This window comes from Rana temporaria, chromosome 12 (genome assembly GCF_905171775.1).
Source record: "Rana temporaria chromosome 12, aRanTem1.1, whole genome shotgun sequence".
Lineage (NCBI taxonomy): Eukaryota > Metazoa > Chordata > Amphibia > Anura > Ranidae > Rana > Rana temporaria.
The window spans coordinates 131291443-131311286 of record NC_053500.1 but is presented as its reverse complement, the minus strand read 5'-3'; the positions used below and the strand labels follow the sequence as shown (position 1 = coordinate 131311286).

General features: G+C 43.3%; 1 protein-coding gene across 3 annotated transcripts in view; it reads left to right on the top strand.

The window, feature by feature from the left end:
- Positions 1-19844, top strand: part of CACNA1G (calcium voltage-gated channel subunit alpha1 G) — a 262233-nt gene that overhangs the window by 228900 nt on the left and 13489 nt on the right. For all 3 annotated transcript variants that reach the window (XM_040330722.1, XM_040330720.1, XM_040330721.1), the window contains 8 exons: positions 2824-2933; positions 5281-5414; positions 9611-9681; positions 9972-10050; positions 10141-10262; positions 11793-12134; positions 13053-13193; positions 13445-13570. In XM_040330722.1, coding sequence (XP_040186656.1) covers positions 2824-2933; positions 5281-5414; positions 9611-9681; positions 9972-10050; positions 10141-10262; positions 11793-12134; positions 13053-13193; positions 13445-13570 — 1125 coding nt within the window. The remainder of the gene's footprint in view (positions 1-2823; positions 2934-5280; positions 5415-9610; positions 9682-9971; positions 10051-10140; positions 10263-11792; positions 12135-13052; positions 13194-13444; positions 13571-19844) is intronic.

Genomic DNA, 19844 nt, shown 5'->3' with positions numbered 1-19844 from the left:
TGAAAACGGTCCATCAGACCGTTCTCATCAGACAAACCGATCGTGTGTACGCGGCATAAGAGATTCTTGAGCTTTCAAGGTGCAGCCAAGGACAGAATTTGAGTACATTTACTTTTAACAGTTTGGGACTAACTTCTTTGTCCTATCAGTGCTAAATTGCATATTTTGCTAAATTATTTTTCAGTGTTGTTTATTTTACTATTATGGTTAATAAAATGGCTGTTGGGGCCAATTAAATTCACATTGCCCAGTCTAATGGTTTTTTTTGGGTAACATTTTTAGTACCGTAATTAGAAGAGTCTTTATAGATACAACTTCAGTCAAGATGTTGTTCACTTAGCAAAGTAAATGTTCAGTAAAAAATTAGTAAATAAGTTGATGCTTTTTTAACTTCAATAATCCAATCACGTGCAAGCAAAAATAATTTCTTTAAATCTCCCTGCCTCCCTTGGCATTCAAAGTGAATACAGACTACATTTACCAAGCTAAGTCAACATAGATTCTCCAAGGTGAACGTTCACTTTGATAAGGGAACAATCTCAATTCTTTGTATGTTTTATACATCTTGTTCGCTGATTGTTATTGTTTTATTGTTACTTGTTGGATCGATGTCGTTTCTGCCCCTTTTCTGTCCTGTTTTTATCCCGACAGCGCATCGAGGCACGCGAGTAAGACTGCGCTGTTGTGTTACAAGCATTTTAATAAATAAGATAAACCATGTCCTTTGGATCAGGAAGGAATTATTTCCCCTGTTAGAGCCTTGGGGCCAGATCTACGTAGCGGATCGTAATTTTAGTCCGGCGTAGCGTATCCTAGTAACGTATTCACAAAGCACTTGCCTCTAAAGTTACGGCGGCGTAGCGTAAATCTGCCGGCGTAAGGGCGCGGAATTCAAATGTTAAAGATGTGGGCGTGTTTTATGTTAATTTTACTTGACCCGACGTAAATGATGTTTTTTTTTAACGGCCCATGCGCCATCCGTGGGGGTATCCCAGTGCGCATGCTCGAAATTAACCCGCAACAGGCCAATGTTTACGACGTGAACGTCATTCTACGCAAAGCCCTATTCGCGAACGACTTACGCAAACGATGTAAAATTTTCAAAATTCGATGCGGGAACGACGTCCATACTTAACATAGGATACGCCTCATAGAGCAGGGGTAACTATACGCCGGAAAAAGCCTTACGGAAACAACGTAAAAAAATGCGCCGGCCGGACGTACGTTCGTGGATCGCCGTATCTAGCTAATTTGCATACTCGACGCGGAAATCGACTGAAACGCCACCTAGCGGCCAGCGTGAATATGCACCTAAGATCCGATGGCGTACTAAGACGTACGCCAGTCGGATCGAGCCCTCATTCAGTCGTATCTTGTTTTGTAGATACAAAACAAAGATACGACGGGGGATCTTAGAAATTACGCGGCGTATCAATAGATACGCCGGCGTTATTTCTTTGTGGATCTGGCCCTTGGTTTTTTTAAAGTTTTTTTTTATCTTTCATAGAACAACAGTGCGTATAGGTTTCTGTATAGTTGGGTTTTCTGTTTATTTACCCATTTTTCTATCGCTTGGTTGAACTTGATGGACCTTTTTCAACCTAAGTAAAAAAAAAAGTCATAACTATTGAACACATTAATATGAATATATGACATCTTTGAAAATATTTTAAATAATAAATTATTGTAAAAAATATATATATATTTTATTTCAGATTTAGAAGTACTTTAAGTGTTAAGGGATGCTTTAGTAAAGGTGATACTTTATTTAACTTTTGGGGTGCAGCAGGCTTTTGACCGGTTTCTCACTGCTGGGGGCCCTAAACCAAAAACTGTTGGCATCTCTGGCACTAAAAACAAATATGTTATTCTTTTGATGATTATATAATCTGAAGCAGAAACCCAGCCTACAGGCAATTCCATTTTTTTATTATTGTTTTATATTTGGATTTAGGTCTAAAAAAAATTGGAGCATGTTAAAATGCAGTCAGTCAGAATGAGTATTAACAGAGCAGAAACATTTATTGATTGTTCTGTCATATATTCTTTTTGGCTTTTTTTTATTGAATTGACTTCTAACTGTGAATCCCCTCTATAAGATCGAATCACAAAAAAAAAAAACAATAGATAAATAACTGAAAATAAACTTGCAACTTTTCAGGTAGACTCAAACAACACAATTGCTGGTACATTTACTTAAAGTGGAGTTCCACCCATAAATATAACATTACATCAGTAGTTTTAAAAAAATGTCATTAGTCCTTTACAAAATTTTTTTGTTTTTTTTTAGATGCCTTCAAAGTGTTGTTGCTAGGCAGAATAGTTAATCTTCCCACTTCCTGCACCTAGGTGCTTAATGCTTCCTAACCTACACCGCACAGACTCCTGGGAATGTAGGGGGTGTATCTTTCCAGGAGTCTGTGCACTCCCCAGTCTCAAAGAATCATGTGACTTGGACAGCACAGGTGCTGAAACCTGATCTGACACTGCTTGTGCAGCACTGAGCATGTTCTAGATCTGCAAGGCTGAAATCCAGGAAGTCATACAGTCTGGCTTCACGATGCCCACACTTAAGATGGCCCCAGTCAATTTCTATTTTATAAAGTGTCTAAATGCTGTAACAACCTAACAAAACGGACCTTAGTTTACAGACTAACTTTACTAGAATACATTAAGCTTGTGTATTACAGGGGTATTTATATTTAAAAAGTGAAATTGTGGCCGGAACTCCGCTTTAATTTGATATCTGCCTGTGTGTGGTCAGCCTTAAAATAAAGACAATTCAAAATAATAACTTGCCACTGTTTATTTTTTATTTTTTAGGTGCTAGATGAAGCTTTGAAGATCTGTAACTATATTTTCACCCTAATTTTTGTCCTGGAGTCCGGGTGCAAAATGGTTGCATTTGGCTTTCGCCGTTTTTTCAAAGACAGGTATGCAGAAAGCAAATGTAAAAAATATTTGTTAGAAATAGTCTCTTAATAAAGCAATATGTATAAAAAATTATTAGGAAATCTGTATCAGAAGACTACAAAATGGAGTGAAGTGTCATTCATTGTGTTTCATCTTGCCTTGTCACCTGAGTGAGCTGCAACTTATAATATCACTTTCTAGTCAGTCTTCAGCCACTGATACTGGATAGAAAGCTTTTTTGAATTTTCCTATTTGATTAAACCCATCCACATTGATACTAGTATTCAGTGGCCCAGATTCAGGTAGCCTTGCGCTTTTTTTACGTAGGCGCAGGGCACCGTTTTTGCCCTGCGCCCCCGCAAATTTTCTGCCCTACCCACGATTCACGGAGCAGTAGCTGCGTAAATTGCGTGGGCGCTCCGGCAAAATGCCCGGCGTAAGCGCGCACAATTTAAATGATCCCGTAGGGGGCGGGAATCATTTAAATTAGGCGCGTTCCCGCGCCGAGCGTAGTGCGCATGCTCCGTCTGGAAACTTTCCAGATGACGTCGCAAGGACGTCATTTGCTTCAAAGTGAACGTGAATGCCGTCCAGCGCCATTCACGATTCACTTACGCAAACAACGTAAAATTTAAACCTCGCAACCCGGGAACGACGGGTATCCTTAGCATTGGCTGCCCCTGCTTTTAGCATGTGCAGCCTTACGCGAAACCCGACGTACGCAAACGACGTAAACTGCGTACGCAGGGCTCGCGTAACGTTGTGAATCTGCGTTAGTATGCAATTTGCATACTATACGCTGACCACAACGGGAACGCCACCTAGCGGCCTGCGTAAGAATGCAGCCTAAGATATGAGGGCATAAGAGCCTTATGCCACGCATATCTTAGGCTGCAGTCGGCGTAACAAGCTCTCTGAATCAGGAGAAGTCGTTACGCCTGCGCAAGTAAGCAATTGCGCTGCGTAACTATGGTTACGCAGATGCAATTGCTTCTTGAATCTGGGCCAGTGTTCTTAACGGCCATGTCATGCTAGCAATGAACAACCCACAAAAAATGTGATGAACCATGTTGGGAGCGCAGGGCAGCGCTTTCCACTAATATTTGGATGCACTTTGTACAATTTTATTGACATGAGTTTTGTACATTTTGGAAAAGAAGAACAAGACAAAAGCAGTCAGTGGAAAATAAGGGAAAATAATATAGGTAAAAAATTATATAACATCTAGGAGAGAAATGCACCACGGTGCTGTCACGTACCTTACCAGAGGCCGAAGTGCTGAGAGGGCTTCCCTTGCGACTAAGTGCAGAACGCCCCCTTGAGGTGACACAGGGGGTGCTATGCCCAGAGATGCAGGAGTTGCCGGCTGCGACTTGCTGAGTTGATGTTGGAGATCAGCTGTATACCAGGGTACGTAGTCAGGCAGGGGTACCACGGAAGTACCAGATGAGGTAGACTGGCAGAAAAAACCCAGGGGCGGAGTCAGGAGCCAAGCCGGTAGTCATACACAGGAAACAGGAAGTGACTGGAACAGGTCAGAAGGCAAGCCGAGGTCATACACTGGAACAAGCAGACAGGAACAGAACACAGGATAAGCCGGGAAACAAGCCGGGGGTCATGCACGGGGAGGTCTGGTCAGGCAAGCCGGGTCGTCAACAGGAACACAAGGAAACAGGAACAAGAGCTCAGGATCACTTAACGGGCTGAAGATCATGCAGCAGTTGGTAACTGCTGCAGCAAGCTTTAAATAGGGCACTGACGCCAGGAGTCCCGCCCGCATTGCGTGTGCACTGGCGCACGCGCGTGCGCAGTAAAGAATACTGAGTTCACGGAGTTGTTGCCCGTGTGCGCGCGCGCATAATTCCTGATATGTAACTGCTGTACCATGTACTTGTATGAAAAGTATCCTGTCCTTTGCATTGCTACCTTTGTGCGAAATATCTGGTCATCCTTCCAGTCCCTCTGCTTTCCTATCAAAAAGAGACCACACAGTTTTATGGCTGTTCTGAGAACTCAGCCTGCTCTCCCCCCAATGATCAGACTTGTCCTGACACCCCCCCCCCCACACACACACACACACATGGCCTATCGCTGGGAAGATCAGTGTGCTGCTGTTTCTCCTCCCCTAGCTCTCTAAATTTCTCAGCAGGTGAGAACAGAGGGAATGTGATCACTTATAAAAAAATAGTAAAAGGTAATTAATATAATATACATATATATATATATATATATATATATATATATATACACACAAATGTTATGCTTTTAATTTCTAATTAAACTAAACAATGTAGTTGTTTTACAAGGTGGAGGTTTACATAAACTTTAACCAATTTTTGTTCCATGTTCAACATTTGTCATTTACAGGTGGAATCAGTTAGACCTGGCGATTGTCCTTCTTTCCATTATGGGAATCACATTGGAGGAGATTGAAGTAAATGCATCACTACCCATAAACCCCACTATTATTCGGATCATGAGAGTTCTGAGAATTGCTAGAGGTATGTTGCTAAATTTTAAAAAGATGTAAGGGTGTAACTATAGTAATATGCCACTGCTATAGATAGAAGAGGCCTAGTACCTTCTGAATGCACAGTAAGTTATATTATGATAAGTTCGGATGACATTCAGTAAATAATTCCCAATACAGTTAATGGGATAGGAGAACTTAAATGTGGTGATTAGGTTTATGCGTTGTTCTATTTGACGCAGGGTGGTGAGGAGTCTTTGGAAATGATAAGGTGAGAACAATATTTAAAAGGTTAAGGTTGGTGTTAGGGTTAGGGTATTGAACAAAAAGGTTAAAAGGGTGGGCACTATGGTTTAAAGCAGGGATCCTCAAACTACGGCCCTCCAGCTGTTATAGAACTACACATCCCATGAGGTATTCTAACACACTGACATTCACAGACATGACTAGGCATGATGGGAATTGTAGTTCCTGAACAACTGGAGGGCCATAGTTTGAAGACCCATGGTTTAAAGTGTGCTTGGTTAAGTATTAGGGATAAAGTATATTTAAAATCAAAATGTTTTTCATTTAGTTTTAGGTAAGGCTTGGAAGTGTTAGAAACCCTGTCAGTTTTTTACTGCTGTATGTCTCCCCCTGGGCAGATTCACCTCCTCTGTTTGTCTAAGTGACCTTTGTCACTGGGCCAGAAGGCAATAGGAGTTTTAGAATTTTACAGGTGTCGCTGGAACGAAAGGATATCTTGTAGTGGGGACGCCTGGTCTGGTGACAACCAACTTAGAGGGACTGCCCTTCAATTTGGAGAGTTTGCCTTTTACTCTATTAAATAGTAAAAAACAAGTTTAGGCTTTATATGTTCAGGCCTAAGGCTGGTCATACATGGTCGAATTTCAAAATCATTTTCTTTTGAAAATCAGAAGATTTGTGCGTTTTGTGATCCGATGGTGCCACCATTGATTTCGAAATTCGACCAACCAACCCTTCAATTTCACTTCATGTTGCTACAGAAAATAATTTTTGTGTCTAGGAAACTTCTTTTCTTTCCGGAATTTTATTTTCTTGCTCATGCGCATTTCTTTTTTCGCATGATTCTCCCATCATTGATTAGAAAAACTTTAGTTTTTCAAACAATTTCCAACGATTATTAAAATTAGTTTCAGGGTTGGGTTTAAGTCAGGTTCAGTATTACAGGAGGTAAGGGTAAATCTCTCTAATAAGAACACACACAGCAGAAAAAAATCTGCCATGGGTGCTTAATCTTCCCTACTCTATACAAATCTAGAACAAAAGTTCTGAATAGAGTTGGCCTTTAATTCCTGCCTGGTATAATTTATAGCAGCGGTCTCTAAACGGCAGCCCATGGGGCGAATGTGGCCCTTTGCTTGCCTTTATCCAGCCCTCGGGGGCACTATTACTCTCTCTGCCCCACTGACGCCAATAGTGGAGAACCATTCCTTTCATTGACACCAACACTGGGGAAGCCGTTCTTCTTATTGACACCAACAATGGGACATTTTTCCTTTCACTGACACCAATGATGGGACACTATTTGTCCTACTAATACCAATGACGGGGCACTTTTCCTCCTTCTGCTGACTACAGGCACTATGTAATTTTTTACTACCACTGACGCAGGGGTATTTTCTACTTCTGCTGGTCACTCTGGCCACCTTAAAGTCTAAAGGACAGTAAACCGGTCCTTTGTTTAGAACGCTTCGAGACCCCGACTTATAGTATTTTCCCTGGTATCATCCAAGCTCCAATCAGCAGTTCAGTTGACGACACACATCATGTTATACACACTTCAAAAAAATCCACCATGTTAAATACCTGTTAAATTTATTCTTGTTTTCTGTACTTTTATCTTCCAGTAATTTGCAACCAAGGATGCTTTAGTACACGTTTATTTTATTATAACATTGTGGCTTCCTACATACGTACACAATATGGTCAAACGTTTGTGGACACTTGACTATCATACCTATATGAGGTTGCCAGACTTCGTATTGCAAAATCAGATGCATAAAATCAAGCCCTTTTCTGTTCCAGCATGATTGTGCCCCTGTGCTCAAAGCCAGCTCCATAAAGACATGGTGTGATAAGTTTGGTGTGGAGGAACCTGTATGGAGTCCTACCCTCAACCCTTTGAAATGAATCGTAACACAGATTGCAATTCAGATCTTCTCATCCAACATCAGACTTCTTTGGCTAAAGAGACTCAAATTCCCAAACACACTTCAAAGTCTTGAGGAAAGCCTTCCTAGAAGAGGGGAGGCTGGACTGGACACAAAGAGAATCCAACTCCATATTACAGCCAATAGTTTTGGAATGGGATGTCCAACTAGCTCAAATAGATGTGATGGTCAGGTGTCTACAAGCTGGCCATATAGTGTATATGCAATAAGTAAACATTAGTTTAAACAAGAGTTTAAGAAAGTTAAGGTTTAAAGGGTAAGTCTACCCAAACGTGATAAATAGTTACAGTTGCAACCTGGTGGGCTGATCAGCCCCTAAATTCCTATGTGTCTTGGATACTCCAACAACGAGACCTCTTTGCCATAAATCTCAGTTCTGTTCCTGTCCACCTGAGTGTTTTGGTTTTCTCTGCCCACCTTTGTGCATCCCAGCTCCTCCTGTTACATTCTCGATAACAGAAAATAAAATATCCAGCTGGGACAGATGGGCACAGCAGGTGTACAGACCCGGGAACTTAGCTCAAAGATAACACCAATAGAATTTTAGAGAAATAGAATAGACTCTCTGGTGGATCATCCACCAGTTTTTTGTTCTTTTTTTCGTAAGGCTTTATTCAAGAAAACAGAGAATAATACAAAGACCATGCAGCAAAGGCTAATACAGAAGTCTGAGACAGGAGTGTATATAAAGAATCCCACTTTACTTACTAGGTCCATCACAAGGTGGCTGGTAGGTTACAACAGAACAAATTCAAGAATGGGTGTGAGCCCATGCAAAATCGAGAAAAATACAAAATAGAAAGAAACAAAAGGGCAAATCACACTGAAATTGCCATCCGTGCCCCAGCAATGATGTTGGCAAGGTTCCAGGGCCCAAGTTGAGTGGCGCTGGAGTTAGTGGTGGTCGGGAAAAAAAAGGATGGGGTTGGGAGAGGGGTGGTAGGCCAGAAGGGTAAGGAGTGCGGGAAAGATTTGGGTTGAAAGTCAACTTAAGGAGGGGAAAAGGGGGGCTCCTGGGTTGTACTGGCCAAATCTCTGCCTTAAGGACAAGACCTGATTAAGAGAGCCACGATATGCGGGCCTTCGGAGTGGTGACTGGGAGGAATGGCACTGTTTGTACAGATCCAGATCTTTAAATAAGAACCATCTAGTCTAGGTAGACACACCAGCACACAGTCCTCTGCTTGCATGTACAGGTTTCTCCATCATTCTCACCTGTTCAGTTCAATTAAACCAATCAGAAATCTCTGGAGTTCCATCCATCAGATTTGGGTGGACTGATTTATTTATTAAGTATTGGGTGGTTGGTTAACAGTTTAGGAATTAAAGTGTGGGGTATTCGAATGTAAGGCTGGATTGATTCACACTTATGCATTTTTAGTGCTTTTTGCATTTTTCAGATTTGCTCTACAGAACGTGTTCCATAGGAAACCATGGTAAATAGACTAGTGCAAATCTGCAAAATGCAAAGAAGCACTAAAAATGCCTAGGTGCGAATCAAGCCTGAAGCCTCGTACACACGACCGAGGAACTCGACGGGCGAAACACATCGTTTTCCTCGTCGAGTTCCTTGTTAGGCTGTCGAGAAACTCGACAAGCCAATTTTCTCCATTCCCGTCAAGGAAATAGAGAACATGCTCTCTTTTTGGCTCGTCGAGTTTCTTGACAGTTTCCTCGACGAAAATGTACACACGACCGGTTTCCTCGGCAAAAAAATATCTCCCAGCAAGTTTCTTGCTGGTTTTTGCCGAGAAACTCGGTCGTGTGTACGAGGCCTTATAGATTTTGCTTTTGCATTTGTTGCTACAAAATTTTACTATAGTCCCCAGTCACACATTTTTTTCTACAAACACACCACGATCTTTTAGAAAGCTTTCCCGGAAAAGGGGAGACTTTTATAGCCACAAATGAAGGTCAAATCCATTGGAATGCCCTTAGTTTTGTAATGGAGTTTGCAACAAGCTTATATGGGTGTGATGGTCAGGTGTATTTTGGATGCTGGATACTTATTGTGCTGACTTTTATCTTTCAGTTCTAAAGCTGCTGAAGATGGCTGTCGGAATGAGGGCTTTGCTGGATACCGTTCTGCAGGCTCTTCCCCAGGTAAATATAGTAGAAAAGCATCAGCCTCTGATAAGGAAAGCATTTAACCTAGTTTAAATAGAAAACTAAGAACACCATTGGCCAAAAAAAAGAAGTGTGCGTGATAACATTTGTACCCAAAGTGGTCAGCAGCTAGTCCTGGATAGGGGGGTTATGAGGTGTTCTGTGCCCCCCCAGATTATATCAGTGCCCCCCAGGGTTTTAAGAACGCATCCATTGATCGTCGAGGCACAGGCTGTAGTTTTTCTTATACATGGTGATTCTTATAAAATGTGTCTTCCTGCCCACAGGTGGGGAACCTAGGTCTTCTCTTCATGCTGCTCTTCTTCATTTTTGCAGCGTTGGGAGTGGAACTGTTTGGCGATTTGGGTAGGTAATTGAAAGAGTGTATGAGATTGAAGAACAACCAGACATCATGCCAAGAGAATGTTTCTAACGTAGATTTGTGTCTGTTTGCAGAGTGCAACAATTCCCATCCATGTGAAGGTCTTGGGAGACACGCAACCTTTCGAAATTTTGGAATGGCCTTTTTAACTCTCTTCCGAGTATCTACAGGTGATAACTGGAATGGAATTATGAAGGTAAGACATTTTTTATTATGTGTGTGGAAATGTAAGAAACATACTTGTTGGGTTTTAACTCATCACTTGCATGACTTAGAACAAATATGCAAATAAGAAGCTTTGACAAGGTGGATCCCTCTCGGAACATTATATTCAGACAGTCGCCGTTGTCAGAGTACCCTAATGGGAAATTTTCCCTTCAACAGAAGTTGATTGAACAATCAACTTATGTTCAGTGGGGAAGCCCACACTCTAGTCGAACTTTGGATCAGTGTGTGGCCAGAATAAGTCCTAGAGCCATAAGCCCTCCAACGACTATATATCACTCAATTATTATTATTTTTTTAGTACAGGTACTGTAGGTACTTTATTATAGTGCTGTCAATTTAATCAGTGCTTTACATATATATATTGTACATTCACACCAGTCCCTGCCCTCAAGGAGCTTATGATCTAAGGTCCCTAACTCACATTCATACATACAAATATATTAAGACCAATTTAGACAGGAGCCAAGTAACCTACCAGCATGTTTTTTGGAGTGTGGGAGGAAACCAGAGTACCAATAGGAAACCCACACAGACACAGGGAGAACATGCAAACTCCATACAGGTACAGTGGTTGGATTTCAAACTGATGACAATAGTGCTAACCACCTAGCCACTGTGATACCCATCTTGGGTGGAGGTGGCCTTTAATCACTTAAAGGAATTCTGTGTTCTCATGAAACCTTCCCCAATTAAGCCCATTAATACTCACCTTTGCCACACTCCCCCTGCTGCTCCATTCATGTGTTGGAGACGTAGGTCTAAACTTTATGAAAGCTCTGTGCCAGACAGTGTTGGCCTACACAAGATTAATCAATTTGCTCCCTTCCCTGTCATGGCAATGTCTGGTTATTGGCCACTCAAGCTCAGGCTCTGCATCCTGGGAGAAAGGCCAAAAGGTCACATGCTATCCCCAGAAGCACTACATATTTCCAAGACCTCTACTGAAGGAATGACAGTGTCTCTGTTTTTTAAGAGAACCTGTACTTTAAGGCAACCTATTTTAAGTGGCTTGTTTGTAATTGGCCTGGTGGCCTCATTACTAGTTGTAAAAAACTAGCAATAAACATCAACTCTCCCCATAAATGTTTTCTCTGATATTAGGATTTTTCTTTTTGCTTCATTCCTGCATTGGAGCCATAAGTCTAAACCTTATGAAAGCTCTGTGCCAGACAGTGTTGGCCAACACAATTTGCTCCCTTTTCGCTCATGGCAATGTCTGTTTATTGGCCACTCAAGCCCGGACTCTACATCCTGAAACGAAGGTGAGAAGGTCACATGCTCCCCCATCCCCAGAAGCACTACATATTTCCAATACTTCTAATGAAGGAATGACGAGACAATAAGTAGGTGAAGGGAGGGGGGTGTTTATGGTCTTTAAGAGAACTTGTACTTTAAGTCAACCTATATTGATTTGCTTGTTTGTAAGTAGTCTGGTGGCTTTATTACTAGCTGTAAAAAGCTACTAATCTACCAATAACTTTTTTTTCTCTGATATTAGGACACACTGCGTGACTGTAACGAGGAATCAACCTGCTACAACACAGTTATCTCCCCCATGTACTTTGTCTCCTTTGTGCTAACCGCACAGTTTGTTTTGGTCAATGTGGTCATCGCTGTTCTGATGAAGCATTTAGAGGAGAGCAACAAAGAAGCCAAGGAGGAGGCGGAGCTGGAGGCAGAGATGGAGCTGGAGTTTCAGATTCAGAACATGCAAGGTCCGGACAACGACTCTTTCCTGTGGGCTGGACGGGACCTTAGCTACACTCAGGATAACCCCTATGGATATATGAACTCTGTGAAGGATCAGGTGGATTCCCAACTATCATTAGTTCATCCCATGGTAAGACAACACAAGTCATGTCCCGAAAATAAAATGCTAGTTGAGATTTTCAAGTGAAGAGGAAGGGACATGAAAGTTATATCTTCCAAATTAAAACCTAGGAAGTGAAACTTTATGTGGCCAAATCATCTACCAAATGAAGCCCTATATGCCCCCCCTCCCCCAAAAGAAAACAGTGTAATTTTGTCATGGTAACCTACAAAAAGCTAAGAGGTTCTTTCAAAACCAAAAAGCCTCCTAAAGAAAAAATAAAAAAGGGCTATGGGACTCAAGAGGGTATAGAGAAGAAAAGTACCTAAAATCTCCAGAAACCATGAAGGACCCCCTTACCACCGGTCCCAGGGCCCTTTCCATCCAAGCCCGGGGCCCTCCCGTCCAGACTTGGGGTCCTTCCCACTGATCCCATGGCCCGTTACTCTGTGACTTGAGTGTCATAGACTGCAATGTTAAATCACAAAAGTCACAAGGAAATTGCAAGCAAGTGGCAAGGAAGTCACAAGGAAATTGCAAGTTGCACAACTTTGGGGTCGCAGCAGTTTGCACTGTTATGTTCCCGCAGCAGGACCCTTTCCCATGTTCTGCAGAAGGCCCCCTTCCTGCTGTCTTGGAGCCATCCCACGGTGGTGGAACCCCAGGGCCTGGTCGTAAGTGCAACCTTTGCGACCCTGGTAATTCCACCACTAACTTAGGGGATCAAAAAGGGATATAGGAAACAAAAGGCTTTAAGAGGGGACATATGGAGGAAAAAGTTCTGGGACAGAAGAGGAGTATAGCGAGGAAAAGGTTCTTGGAGGGAGGTACTATATAGGGAGGAAAAAGCTCTGAAATGTAAGTGGTTATGCAATCCCTTTTTTTATTAGTAAGTTGTAACCTGCCTTGAGTGCTTTTTTCTAACACACTTGTATACTTCTTCTCCAGGAAAGACATATGTTTGATACAATATCATTACTAATCCAAGGCTCCATAGAGGGGGAAATGAAGCTTATGGATAACCTCTCTGGTTCGGTGTGCCATCATTATGCCCTCCATCCATATGAAAAAGGTTCATCCGAGAAGCAAGTAAGTCTTGATAAGAAATTGTGCAGTTGCACTGTGGGCGGGATGGCACAGATAACGGTTAAAATGTTGTCAGAAGTTCTAAACCCTTAAAATGTGCTCTGGATCCCCAAAAATCAGATGACAAAAGACCCTAACCCTTCACTACTCTATCAAAATTAAATAATAAAAATAATCCTTTGTTTGGCATTGGGATCTACATTTTTGTTTAGCCTGTTATTTTTTTTGATTCATGATTATTTTTGCACATTTAGATCCCACTGGCGGAGATGGAGGGCTTGTCCCTGACTTCAGATATTCTGTCTGAAAAATCCTGGTCGTTGGCCTTAACGGATGACTCACTGCCAGATGACATTGTCTTCAGTGTCCTTGAATCTAAGGTACTTTTGTTCCTTTGTACATATTAAAAAATAATCAAAATTTCTTTCTTGTCCATTGAGGGACAGAGAATTTGTGAATACATTTATCATACTGTTGCCTATAGACAGATAGGACACTGGCAAACTAAAAAAATTGTGGGCAAGCCTGGGTATAATTCCTCCCATGACCAGCATTCTTTAGTATAATATTTCCCATGGCCAGCATTCTTCAGTATAATACTTTCCATAACCAGCATTCTTTAGTATAATATTTCCCATGGCCAGCATTCTTCAGTATAATACTTTCCATAACCAGCATTCTTTAGTATAATATTTCCCATGGCCAGCATTCTTTAGTATAATATTTCCCATGGCCAGCATTCTTTAGTATAATATTTCCCATGGCCAGCATTCTTCAGTATAATACTTTCCATAACCAGCATTCTTTAGTATAATATTTCCCATGACCAGCATTATTAAGTATAATACTTCCCATAACTAACATTCTTCAGTATAATACTTTCCATGACCAGCATTCTTTGGGATAATACCTCCCATGACCAGCATTCTTTGGGATAATACCTCCCATGACCAACATTCTTCAGTATAATCAGTGGCGTCACTAGGGTTGGTGTCACCCGGTGCGGTAAAACATGGTGTCACCCCCCTCTGTGTAGGCTGCCCAGCACCAAGCAGGAAGCGCACTGGCACGGGGCGCACCCCAAACCAGCCCCTGTAAATGATAGTATAGGACAGTATAGTGGCAGGTTAGGGTAGTATAGAGTGGTATAGTGGCAGGTTGGTGTAGTGGGGTGGTATAGGACAGGTTAAGGTGGTATAGGGCATGATGGGGTGATATAGGGTAGTTTGGGGTGGTATAGGGCAAGTTAGGGTTGCATAGGGCAGGTTGGGGTGGTATAGGGTAAGTTAGGGTGGTACAGGGCAGGTTGGGGTGGTATAATTGCAAGTTAGGGTGGCATAGGGAAAGTTGGGATGGCATGGGAAAGGTTGGGGTGGTACAGGGCAAGTTAGGGTGGCATTGGGCAGGTTGGGGTGGTATAGGGCAAGTTATGGTGGCATAGGGCAGATTGATGTGGTACAGGGCAAGTTAGGGTGGCACAGGGCAAGTTGGGGTGGCATGGGAAAGTTTGGGGTGGTACAGGGCAGGCTGGGGTGGTACAGAGCAGGCTGTGGTGGCACCGGCAGGCTGGGTGGTAAAGGGCAGGCTGGGGTGGTACAGGGCAGGCTGGGGTGGTACAGGGCTGTTTGGGGGGTATAGGGCAGGCTGGGGTGGTATAGGGCTGTTTGGGGTGGTACAGGGCAGGCTGGGGTGGTACAGGGCAGGCTGGGGTGGTACAGAGCAGGCTGGGGTGTTACAGGGCAGGCTGGGATTGCACAGGGCAGGCTGGGCATGTCAGCTAAAAAAAAAACAGGATGGTGTCACCCCTCTAGTGGGTGTCACCCGGTGAGGACCGCACCCCCCTAGCAACGCCCTGAGTATAATACTTCCCAGGACCAGCATTCTTTGGTATAATAACTCCCATGACCAGCATTCTTTAGTATAATACTTCCCATGACCAGCATTTCTCAGTATAATACTTTCCATGACCAGCATTCTTTAGGATAATACTTCCCATGACCAGCATTCTTCGGGATAATACCTCCCATGACCTCTTCAGTATAATACTTCCCATGACCAGCATTCTTCGGAATAATACCTCCCATGACCAGCATGAAGCTCGAAGCTCCAAAATGCTTTTCTATGGCGTCGGTACACATCTCCACTCCAAGTCACCTGAAGCCAAAGGCCTGAAGCCTTTTAAGGCCTTTTGCTCAAATCTTTTGTCTTTTGTAGAAATACATGGAAACGCTTGATTTGAGCATTTTATTGCATTTTTTTGCCCATTTTTGAGCAATTAAATAAAAATAAATAATTAATACAAATAAATTAAAAACCCTAACTCCAACCCATAAACTGAAACCCTAACATAAACCCACTAACCCTAATTCTAAACCCTAATATAAACTCCTAAACCTAATATTGAACCCTAAACCCTAAAACTAATATTAACCTCTAATTTTAAACCTTAACCCCTAACCTAACAAAATAAAAAAATAATGAGTAAATAAATATTAATAAAATAAATTAAATCATGATTATAAATAAAATAACCCTAACCTGAACCCTTAACCCTAATATTAGGCCTAATTCTAAACCCTAATATAAACTCCTAACCCTAATATTAAACCATAACCTCCTAAAGCTAACGATGACCTCTAATTCTAAACCTTAAAGTGTTACTAAACCCACAACAGTAAAATCAGTCTATAAATGCAGTTAAAAAAGGGGAGAGGGGCTTATTGGTACCTTAATTAAGGCAATTACTGGATAGGGTCATATGCCTCCATCACTATTACACATTTTGGCCCAGATCCACGAAGAAGTTACGCTGGCGTATCTATTGATACGCCGCGTAACTTCTAGGATGCTCCGGCGTATCTTTGTTTTGTATCCACAAAACAAGATACGCTGGAATTCTGCTAAGATCCGACTGACGTACGTCTTAGTACGCCGTCGGATCTAAGGTGCATATTTACGCTGGCCGCTAGGTGGCGCTTCCGTCGATTTCCGCGTCGAGTATGCATATTAGCTAGATACGCCAATCCACAGACGTACGTCCGGCCGGCACATTTTTTTACGTAGTTTCCGTAAGGCTTTTTCCGGCGTAAAGTTACCCCTGCTTTATGAGGCGTAGCCAATGTTAAGTATGGACGTCGGGACCGCGTCGAATTTTACGTAGATTACGTAAAACATTCGCGAATAGGGCTTTGCGTAGAATTACGTTCACGTCGAAAACATTGGCTTGTTGCGGGTTAATTTGGAGCATGCGCACTGGGATACCCCCACGGACGGCGCATGCGCCGTTCAAAAAAAACGTCATTTACGTGGGGTCAAGACGTATTAACATAAAACACGCCCACATCTTATCCATTTGAATTGCGCGCCCTTACGCCGACACAGTTACACTACGCCGCCGTAACTTACGGCGCAAATTCTTTGTGGATACGGAAAATACGCTGTAAGTTACGGCGGCGTAGTGTATCTGAGATACACTACGCCGGACTTACAAATGCGCCGCGCTGCGTGGATCTGGGCCTTTAAAAGTGAAAGGGGGTTTGTTTGGGACTTTAGATGAAGCACACAACTACAGATTGGCAGACTGATCGGTATGAAATAACGTGTTTATTGATTCATATTGAATATACATTTAAGTCATGACAAAATACAATTAAAAAATATTATACTTTGAATAGATATGCGCTGCCACCTAGTGGTGTGTGAATGAAAACACAATGGGCCTGATTTACTAAGCTATGTGCGCTGCGCTGGTTCATGCATTAATTAGTACTCCGGGTGGAGGCTTAATCAGGCGCATGAACCAGCGTAGCAGCCGGCGCATTGAAACTAATATGTAAAGCCGCGCCGAACTCCCTATAGAAGTCTATGGGAGAAATCAAAAGTGTTCATTTTAAAGGCTAATCTGCAAGTTTAGTCCTAAAAAGTGTTTGGGGACCTCAGTCCTGCCCCAGGGAACATGTATCAATGCTTTTTTTATTTTTTAAAACGGCCGTTTTTTCGGGAGCAGTGAAATTAATAATTCTTAAAGTGAAACAATAAAAGTGAAATATTCCTTTAAATTTCGTACCTAGGGGGGGTGTAATGTCAGCATGTGAAATAGCGCATTTTTCCCGCACTTAGAACTCCCCCTGCACAAAGTGACATTCTGAAGGAAAAAAGTCATTTAAAATTTCACACGCGGCTATAATGAATTGTCGGCTCTGACAATTCTAAAGGGATTCATTCATAAAACAAACAAAAAAATGTGTAGGGGTTCCCCCAAATTAAATTACCAGGCCCTTCAGGTCTGGAATGGATATTAAGGGGAACCCCGCCGTAAAAACCCCAAAAAAAAAAGACGTGCGGTTCCCGGCAAATATCCATTCCAGACCCTTCAGGTCTGGTGTGGATTTTAAGGGGAACTCCACCCCAAATTGAAAAAAAAAATGGCGTGGAGTCCCCCTAAAAATCCACACCAGACCCTTATCCGAGCACGTTGACCTGGCCGGCCGCAGAAAAGAGGGGGGGACAGAGTGCGGCCCCCCCCCTCTCCTGAACCGCACCAGGCCACATGCCCTCAACATGGGGAGGATGTCCCCATGTTGATGGGGACAAGGGTCTCATCCCCACAACCCTTGCCCGGTGGTTGTGGGGGTATGCGGGCGGGAGGTTTATCAGAATCTGGAAGACCCCTTTAACAAAGGGGACCCCCAGATCCTGACCCCCCCCCTGTGTGAAATGGTAATGGGGTACATTGTACCTCTACCATTTCACCCCAAAAAAAATGTCAAAGTGATAAAAATGACAGTAGCCGGTTTTTGACAAATCTTTTAATAAAATCTTCTTTTCTTCTTTCCTTCGGGGTTCTTCCGCTGCTTCATTCTTCTCGTCAACATCTTGCCCGACGTCTTCTTCTATCTTCTCCGTCCGTCCTTCCGCCTTCTGGTCCCGCATCTTGCCCGTTGTCTTCTCCGTCCGCCTCCTCGTCCGCATCTTGGGTCTTCTGCGGTCTTCTTCTCGGTCCGCCGCCTTCTCGTCCCCTGCGTTTGAATTGTAATTGGCCGCCGTTTTCCCGCTCCTGGGACCCGCCCCCCTCTGACGCCACAAGTAAACTCCTTAGAAGGTCATGTGCGTCAGAGGGGGGCGGGGTCGCAGAGCGTCACACAGCGGGGGAATTCAATTTCAATCGCGCCGCCCGGAGAAGAAGTTCACGCCGTGTCACACTCATGTGACCCCGCCCCCCTCTGACGCCACAAGTAAACTCCTTAGAAGGTCATGTGCGTCAGAGGGGGGCGGGGTCACATGAGTGTGACACGGCGGGAACTTCTTCTCCGGGCGGCGCGATTGAAATTGAATTCCCCCGCTGTGTGACGCTCTGCGACCCCCGCCCCCCTCTGACGCACATGACCTTCTAAGGAGTTTACTTGTGGCGTCAGAGGGGGGCGGGTCCCAGGAGCGGGAAAACGGCGGCCAATTACAATTCAAACGCAGGGGACGAGAAGGCGGCGGACCGAGAAGAAGACCGCAGAAGACCCAAGATGCGGACGAGGAGGCGGACGGAGAAGACAACGGGCAAGATGCGGGACCAGAAGGCGGAAGGACGGACGGAGAAGATAGAAGAAGACGTCGGGCAAGATGTTGACGAGAAGAAAGAAGCAGCGGAAGAACCCCGAAGGAAAGAAGAAAAGAAGATTTTATTAAAAGATTTGTCAAAAACCGGCTACTGTCATTTTTAACACTTTGACATTTTTTTGGGGTGAAATGGTAGAGGTACAATGTACCCCATTACCATTTCACACAGGGGGGGGGGTCAGGATCTGGGGGTCCCCTTTGTTAAAGGGGTCTTCCAGATTCTGATAAACCTCCCGCCCGCATACCCCCACAACCACCGGGCAAGGGTTGTGGGGATGAGACCCTTGTCCCCATCAACATGGGGACATCCTCCCCATGTTGAGGGCATGTGGCCTGGTGCGGTTCAGGAGAGGGGGGGGGGGCCGCACTCTGTCCCCCCCTCTTTTCTGCGGCCGGCCAGGTCAACGTGCTCGGATAAGGGTCTGGTGTGGATTTTTAGGGGGACTCCACGCCATTTTTTTTTTCAATTTGGGGTGGAGTTCCCCTTAAAATCCACACCAGACCTGAAGGGTCTGGAATGGATATTTGCCGGGAACCGCACGTCTTTTTTTTTGGGGGTTTTTACGGCGGGGTTCCCCTTAATATCCATTCCAGACCTGAAGGGCCTGGTAATTAAATTTGGAGGGACCCCCTTTTTTTTTTTTTTTTTTTAATGAGCAATGCCTCTATTCTTTATAGCCATGAGTACTTTAACCACTTGCCCACCGGGTTAATTCTGGCACTTCTCTCCTTCATGTGAAAATCACAATTTTTTGGCTTGAAAATTAATCAGAACCCCCAAACATTATATATTTTTTTTTAGCAGACATCCTAGGGAATAAAATGGCAGTCATTGCAATACTTTTTGTCACACCGTATTTGCGCAGCGGTCTTACAAGCGCACTTTTTTTGGATAAAAATCACTTTTTTGAATTAAAAAATAAGACAACAATACATTTTGCCCAATTTTTTTCTATATTGTGAAAGATAATGTTACGCCGAGTAAAATGATACCCAACATGTCACGCTTAAAAATTGCGCCCGCTCGTGGCATGGCGTCAAACT